Source organism: Zingiber officinale, chromosome 2A, assembly GCF_018446385.1.
Source record: "Zingiber officinale cultivar Zhangliang chromosome 2A, Zo_v1.1, whole genome shotgun sequence".
Taxonomy (NCBI): domain Eukaryota; kingdom Viridiplantae; phylum Streptophyta; class Magnoliopsida; order Zingiberales; family Zingiberaceae; genus Zingiber; species Zingiber officinale.
The window spans coordinates 15,471,734-15,479,605 of NC_055988.1; the positions used below are offsets into that span (position 1 = coordinate 15,471,734).

Genomic DNA, 7,872 nt, shown 5'->3' on the forward strand with positions numbered 1-7,872 from the left:
ATAAATATAACAAAAAAAATAAAATTTTTTAAAATGATAATAGGCATTACTCATTACACGTTATAGCAGCTAATCGGAAATAACTATTACAACGTATAGCAGCTTATCGGCAGTAGTTACTACAACGTGTAACAGCTTATCAACATTAGTTGCTACAAGTAGGGGTGATCGGATCGGGTTGGTTCGGTTATTGAGATAAAACACTATCCGACCCTACTAGATCAGATAATGCAATATTAGGACCCTACATCCGGCCCTATATCTGGCGGGTCATTTTTTTTCGGTTCGGTTCGGGTCGGTATAAGCGGGTTGGTCGGTTTGGCGGATTGACTGCTCACCCCTACTGACTACTCATATCTCTAGCCCCTGACTACTGTACCCTTCAAATACCACTACTTATGAGTGGTCGAGGCTAATAGAGTATAACACTGAGCGGAAAAGTAAGCATGACAGGACTAGCTCCACTCCTAGCTACCACTCTCCTACAGTGGCCGAATGGGCAGCTATAAATGACTGATAACTCTCTCACACTATAAGGGAGACAATGATCGTTAGTATGCAATAAATGATGAACATGATATAAATAATCGTAATACCGAACAGTCATCATCAATGCAACACCTCAATCCATCATAAATACCTCCAGTACAATGATCAATCTCACCTATATCTTTAGTTATGGGTAGATCCAATTGGTGTCTACCAAGCAACAAATACAATGAGTAACAACACTAGATACGTACATATCATATACGTACGCACCCTACAACGTAGGTATAATCATCATGATACCTCCAATATCACACTAGACACATAAGATCATCAACATAAGCATTATCGACATGATTCCTCTAATAATACATATCAGACACGTGTACACACAACATAGACACAATCAACATAGTTCCACCAATAGCAAACACCGAACATGTGTACACATACAACTTGTAAGTGGGCAATCAACCAGGTAACTCCTACAATACAAACCAATCATGTGTAACTCAATATCAAATGCATAATCAGCATGTTAACTCAGTCAATAAGATATCCCCTACAATACACACTCTACATGTGTACGCGCAACAGAATCTAGATATTCAAAAGTCAAGACTGTATGTGATATAAATAGATCAACTCAAAGGTCAAACATAAGTATCAAGCAAGATAGCAGCAAACACACAGATTTAAGGTAAAGCAACATAATTCATCAATCAAAACAACCATACACTAAATTCAAAGAACTAAAGAGGCCAAGAAAGAAATACCCGCCTTTATCGTAGCTCGTATCAACTAACTCCCATATTGAGACACTCATCTCTAATCAGAGTCCTATAATAAGGTGTACAGTTTAGTTAATTACATGGACAATCAACTAGCTAAACTCAAACCAAACTAATTAGGAAATACTCTAATCGAAATGATTATTTAATTAACCTTAATTAATAATCTACCACAAGATCCCAATTCCTTGATCAAATTGCTCAATCCACCATTAACCCTAATCTAATCCATCTCAATTATTAGATTAGATTTAGCCATCATCCATAATCAAAATTAATTGTTAAACATGCATTTCATTGAAACAAGGCAATCAAGTTTAGCTAGAGTTTACCATAGCTTTAAGAATCGACGCCTACTAGTGGTTGCTCAGCAGAGGATCTGAAGAAGGTGGCACTGGTGGCGTGCTACAGGAATGTCGACGGCTCAACCCTTGTGATGCTAGTAGAGACCAAGGCTTTGCGATCGGAGACCAGTAGCAATGACATCAGAAAAGGGGTGGTCTAGATCCGGCATCTCGTGATGTGGTGGCTATGAGAACGGATCGGCGAAGGTAGGTTGATCAACCACGAAGAGAGGATAGCGACAATGTGTCGAGGGGTATAGAGGGCAACACTCGACCGTCAGCGATGATGGATCGAGATGAAGGGGGCAACAATGGCCGGCTGAATCGAGGCATCAGGCGACAACCAACAACACTAGACACTAGTGTCTCGCGGTCAAAGCTCAAGATGGTCGATGTCGACCGTGGTGGTTGGCGGCAAACGAGGTCGAGAAATGGGAGAAGGCGGCGATGAGTGGAGACAGTAGGGGGAGAGGGAATCAGGAGAGAGCAAACGAGGGATTAGGGCTTAATTAAATACTTACGGTTAATTTATTAAATCCTAAGTTAACTCCTCAATCAACTCCCACTAAATTGATATATCAAACATACTTTCTCTAAGCCCTATTAATTCATCCCCTTAAACGTGTCATACAGACTCCGTTTAATTCCTGAAAATATCTAAAAATTCCTGAAAAATCTAATAAGGTTATTTCTCCCATAACACTTATTATTTAATTATTATTTGGGTGTCGTATTTTATAGGGCCGCCCCATAGTCGGCACCATACAGTCCGCCTAATCGCTGGCGACCTCCGACCACCTGCCTTGACTCAAATTATAACTTAGGTGGAAAGGTGAACCCACCATGAGAGATTGCAGTCAATTTTGACAAGATTACGACCACGGTCTGAGGTACAAATTGAGGAAGGGACCCGGAAAGAACCAGGAATTACAGAACAGAGGATCTAAACTCCATTATATAAAAAAGTTTTTATCTAATACACGAGATTTTGCTATCATAATTTATTATCCATAGTTACTCTTCTACATCTTCTTCATCATCATTTGTCTGACTTGAACGTGGTGAGTGACGTATCTTGTTTCTAGTTGTTGTCCTCGATACGTAGATTTACTCGCAGCTCTAGATCACAACCGTCTAAAGTCTCTTTGAGGTAACATTGAAATTACCAGTCCACCACACCATCCTCTCCCATTCCGGACCGAATCAATCATCTTCCATTTACACCCGGGTGTAAATGAGCCAAGTCGCTCGTGAGCTATTCGTAACTCGATTCGATAAAAGCTCGTTCAAGCTCGTTTAACGAGGCTCGTTAAGATAAACAAACCAAACTCAAGCTTCATAATATTCGGCTCGTTAGTTCGTGAACATATTCGTTAAGCTCATGAATCAACTTTTAAATAAAAATAATAATAGTTTTGATATTAAATTTATAGATTTTACACTCTGCTTAAAAAAATAGACAAATATATTGAATTTATTTATTAAAATAAAATTATAAATTTTAACAAGAATATTATAATTTTTTAAAAATATATAATTTAGTTTTTAATGAATATTTAAATTTATATTTATATTGATTAAGCTTGTTTAGGCTCGATAAAAGCTCGAATAAATTCGTGAGTCATAAATATATTCGTTAAATAAAGCTCGAGCTCGGCTAGATTATAAACGAGTCAAACTCAAACATCCAAAAGTTCGACTCGACTCAACTCGATTCGATTACACTCTTATTTTTATTTAGTCGGATATCGAATTGTGAATCCGATTGGAAGGAAATTATCATCCCTCCGTACACGAAGGGAATGAACAGAGAAGAGTAAGAAGAAGGTAAATAAGTGATATATAAAACAAAGCAAGAGCAGTTCATCTCAGTTCAGTTCAAACTGCACGGTTCACTATTCCTGCCTTGATCAATGTGTGCGAGAGCGACCGTCGCCATTGCCGAATTATGATGGGAAAGCGAGGGAAGGAGGGTGGGAAGTCGCTTTAACAAGTAACAACAACACACGCTTAGATCTGCTCCGCTACTAATAAAACGCCTCGCCCTTTCCTTCCCCTCCTCCACTTCAAAATCCCTCCCCCTCTCGATCTCTCAAGTGGAGAAGAGTTCGCTTCCATGGCACTAGTGCTAAATCTCCATTGTCAAATTTTGTTAGAAGCCCATGAAAAGAAGGTGTCTTTGGCTTCCGCCATTGTTGTTGCTTGATTTGTTGCCTGCACCACGGGAACGACGCGAAAACTGCGTCAAGGAGCTCGCTTTTTGCCACCAAAAGTGTCCGAGAGGGATTGCGCACGCATTTTGAGTTCAAAGATCAGATTTTTTTTACTTTTCTCTTCGAAGAAAACAATGGAGACGAAGAGCGGCGGCGGAGCAAAACGAGGACGGGACGGGAGCAAGCTGCGGCCGGCGTATATGGGCGTCCGAATGCGGGCGTGGGGGAAATGGGTGTCTGAAATCCGGGAGCCGCGCAAGAAGTCGCGCATCTGGCTGGGGACGTTCTCGACGCCTGAAATGGCGGCGCGGGCGCACGACGTAGCCTCCCTCAGCATCAAGGGCGCCGCCGCGGTGCTCAACTTCCCTGAACTGGCCGCCTCTCTGCCCCGCCCGGCCACCCTCTCACCTCGCGACGTCCAGGCCGCGGCGGCCAAGGCAGCCGCGATGGTGCCCCCGTCTCCGCCGCAGAAATCTCCCCCCGAAGACCCGTACACCTCCGACGACCTCGGCGAGATCGTGGAGCTGCCGCGGCTCGGCGGCGGGTACTTCCTCGACTCGGCCGATTCCGGGGGCGAGTTCGTGTACCACGACTCTTGGTCCCCGTGGGCAGATCAGACCGGATTCGGGTTCGAGCCGAATGAGATTTTGATTCGCTCGGACGGCTGGGAGTTGACCGGGTTCGGATCCCTTCTGTGAAAACCGTTAAACCTCAAATCTCACTCTAATAAAACTTGCAAAATCTTAAGAATTTTTCATTGGCGCTCAAAGTCTCGTAGCTCGTGTATTATGGAGTGTTTCAAGTTAAAAAAAAAATGAATTTGTATAGTTCTTTTCCAAAATGTTTGAAACAATAAAATGTGGGATGCGATCGTGTGAAATAAAAAATTAAGTGCTACTTTCAGTTGAGTGTAATTTCTCATCCAATAATCTTAAAAAAACCTCTAATTGACATGAGCATATAGTAAGTTTTTCATGGATTATAGATCATATTGTCATACAAATGGAGATAAAATTTGAATATTATAGAGGGAAATTAAGTTGATAGGTTTAATTTTGATTAAAATGTTAATTGTTAAATATATTAGTTTATAACTTTTAATATATATATATATTTATTGTCATAAAAAAAGTCTTTAACTATGATGCATCCTCATGTCAAATTATTTTTATAAAAGTGGAATTTTTTCTCACTATTTTAGTATCAAATTATCAATTATAATAATTATGTAAATTGGATTGTTGCATTTTGCATGGGGAAAAAATGAAATAGAGTGTTTACTATGTTATTTCCTTTATAAAGGTCATCAAAAAAAATAATTATAAATTGACCGATTAATTGTTATTTTGCTATAGCACAACAATTGTAGTGATCATCTTCCACGCTATGGCCCAAACCAAACATAGAGCATCCATATGAATCTGATTACTTTTGAAGATGGACGCTCCTGTCCTATAAATTTACCACTATATTAGTCTAGAAACACGAGCAGCTCTCCGTCTAGCAACCCTAAATTTTTCATTAAACTAGGGACCCTCATTTAGTTCATCCTTGTTGCCGACATCAATCTCATCCCCTTTAAAAAAATGAGCCATAATATCTATTGCTAAATGATTATTAAAAGGTTATATGAATTAAAGTCTATTGGATAATTTGTGAGAGATTTTTAAAAAATTAGACGAATTTAAATTATATAAAATTAAATTCAACTTATTTGTTGAGATGATCTGATTTGATAATCTCAAATTACCAGTAGGAGCTGGTTTCTACAAAATAGATAAGTTGAGTAGAGTGACTAAGCGGACAGAGTTGTAATTGAGTGGGCAAAGCAACTGATCAGGTCGAGTAGTAATGCGGTCGAGACTCAGAGAGGTTGATCGAGCCGAGTGGCCGATCAAGCAGAGTAGCAGATCAAGCAGTATAGTCGAACGGGCAAAGCAAGCTGATCAAGCCGAGTGGTTGACCGGGCCGAGTGGGTCGAGTGGCTGACTGGACAAAGCAGTCTTACAGTAAAAGGCATGACAGCCTAGTGGCAGAGCTGGCAGATCAGCCTAGCGGGTCCAACGTCCGAGTGGTTGAGAGGTCTAGCAGCCGAGATGCCCACCAGGTGCAACTTCTGAGCGGGCAATACAACAGAGTGATTGATCATGCCGAATGGCGCAAAGCAGTCGAGTGAACAAGGAGGCCAAGTTGAAGATCAAGCCGAGTGACCAAGTGGCTCTAGCGGGTAGAGCGATTAAGTGGGAGAAGAGGACTGAGACCTGTGATGGACACAGTGTCCTTAAAACAGATTTGCCCCACCTCCGGTTGTGATTTGAGGTTTTCTCGAGTCGTTTATTTCACATGATAGAACGGTTAACCGTGATGCACACCAAGTACTGATGGTCACGATGAACTGAGAGGTACCCGATTGCCATCACGAGTATTTCGCCGAGCAAGAGATGCACGACAGAGAAATAGGAGAAACGTAGGTGGAAAGCCTCAGCTTTTCTTTGTGCGTGTCTGCTCAAAACCACGGTCTCTTTTTATATAAGAGCATCATCACTCACCTGCATTTAACATCGAGTAATGACTATTCAATACCCAAGGCTTAATGATAACCGACGACATCAATGGCCAACCATTACTATTTAGGAGCAGTGGCGTAGTCAGGATTTTTTATCAGGAGGGGCAATTTAAAAAGAAAATCATAAAAGAAGAAAGGAATAACTTACTCATTTTGGAAGACCATTACTTTTGAGAAAAATAAAAAATATAAGATATATAGAGAGAAAGAAGCAAAAAAGAGAACTTTACCTTCATTGTTAACAATTTCAAAGTTTCAGTGAGCTTGACAATGACACAAAGAGAGCAAGATAAGACAAAACATGACTATTCTTGTGGTGGCAATAAAACTATAAAAAATAGAAGAAGAGGAAGAAGATATGGGGGCTGAGGGCTACTCAATCTTGTTGTTGGAAAAGGGTAGCAATTGGTGCTGCATTTCTTGCTTATCGGAGAAGATAAAGGAGAAGAAAAGAGAGTTCTTGTGCTTTAGAAGAGGAGTGGAAAAAATTGTAGGTTTATTTGCATTGGAAAAGAGGAGAAGAAGAAAATAGGGAAGAAGAGAAAGAAAAAAATTAAAATTGAGGAATGGATGAAGGAGTTGCTGTGCGTAGGGAGGAGAGGGAGAAAAAAAATGAAAGGTTTTGTCAAAAATATCCTAATTTATTTTAAATCGATCGAACTCATTTAAACATTAAATTTGGTTTGGTTATATATAACTCAACTTCAAATCAATCCCGATTTAAACTAACGTAATCCATATTTCCGTGTCCACCCATTGGATTTAGTTCAAACTCAATTCAATTTTAATTTAACTTCCTTATTTCGTGTCTTACAATTTAGTTCATCCGTTTATTATTATATATTTTAATTTTAAAATTCAATACTTAATATTTTAAATCGTTATATTTCCTCAAGTAGTACCCATGGATAGCTTAGGTCATGAGCTTTCCAAATAAGTGATTAATTTCTATCTTCGACAATGAATGGTGATGAATAGACTACTCAAAATGACAAGGAATATATATATATATATATATATATATATATATATATATATATATATATATATATATATATATTACTATTTTATTAAAAATCTCTCCCTTTTACTAACTACCTTTGGTGAAGCCTAAAATGAATTTACGTTAATATCCTTTTTTCTATTCATATTAAAAATAATTCCAAGATTTATTTGTAATTCCACAAGCGAAATAATCAGTGATCTAGAGTTCGAGACTCGGCTACGACATATTATTATGAATTTTCCTCATCATTAATTTTCTCTGGTTGTTTTATATAAAAAGTATAGTTCTCTTTAATCCCACATGAATTGATAATAGTATGATTAAAGAAGCTTCTATAAATATTTTAGGCCGACAATGTTAAAATAATTTTTTTCTTAATTTTTTTACTAAGATAAGTATAATATTAAATTAAATTAATTTTTTTCATAGGAAAGTCGTAAGGGTGACACTCGAAAATCCAAAC

At 38.8% G+C, this 7,872-nt stretch overlaps 1 protein-coding gene across 1 annotated transcript; it reads left to right on the top strand.

The window, feature by feature from the left end:
• The first annotated feature begins 3,573 nt into the window (after positions 1 to 3,573).
• On the top strand, positions 3,574 to 4,690 carry LOC122044421 (dehydration-responsive element-binding protein 3-like). The gene has a single exon (XM_042604901.1). It carries the CDS (start codon positions 3,972 to 3,974, stop codon positions 4,533 to 4,535), a length of 564 nt encoding a protein of 187 aa, XP_042460835.1. The 5' UTR covers positions 3,574 to 3,971; the 3' UTR covers positions 4,536 to 4,690.
• Positions 4,691 to 7,872: the final 3,182 nt, after the last annotated feature.

Bases quoted from the DNA above. Each gene is read 5' to 3' on its own strand.
- LOC122044421 (XM_042604901.1), top strand. From the start codon at position 3,972: ATGGAGACGAAGAGCGGCGGCGGAGCAAAACGAGGACGGGACGGGAGC.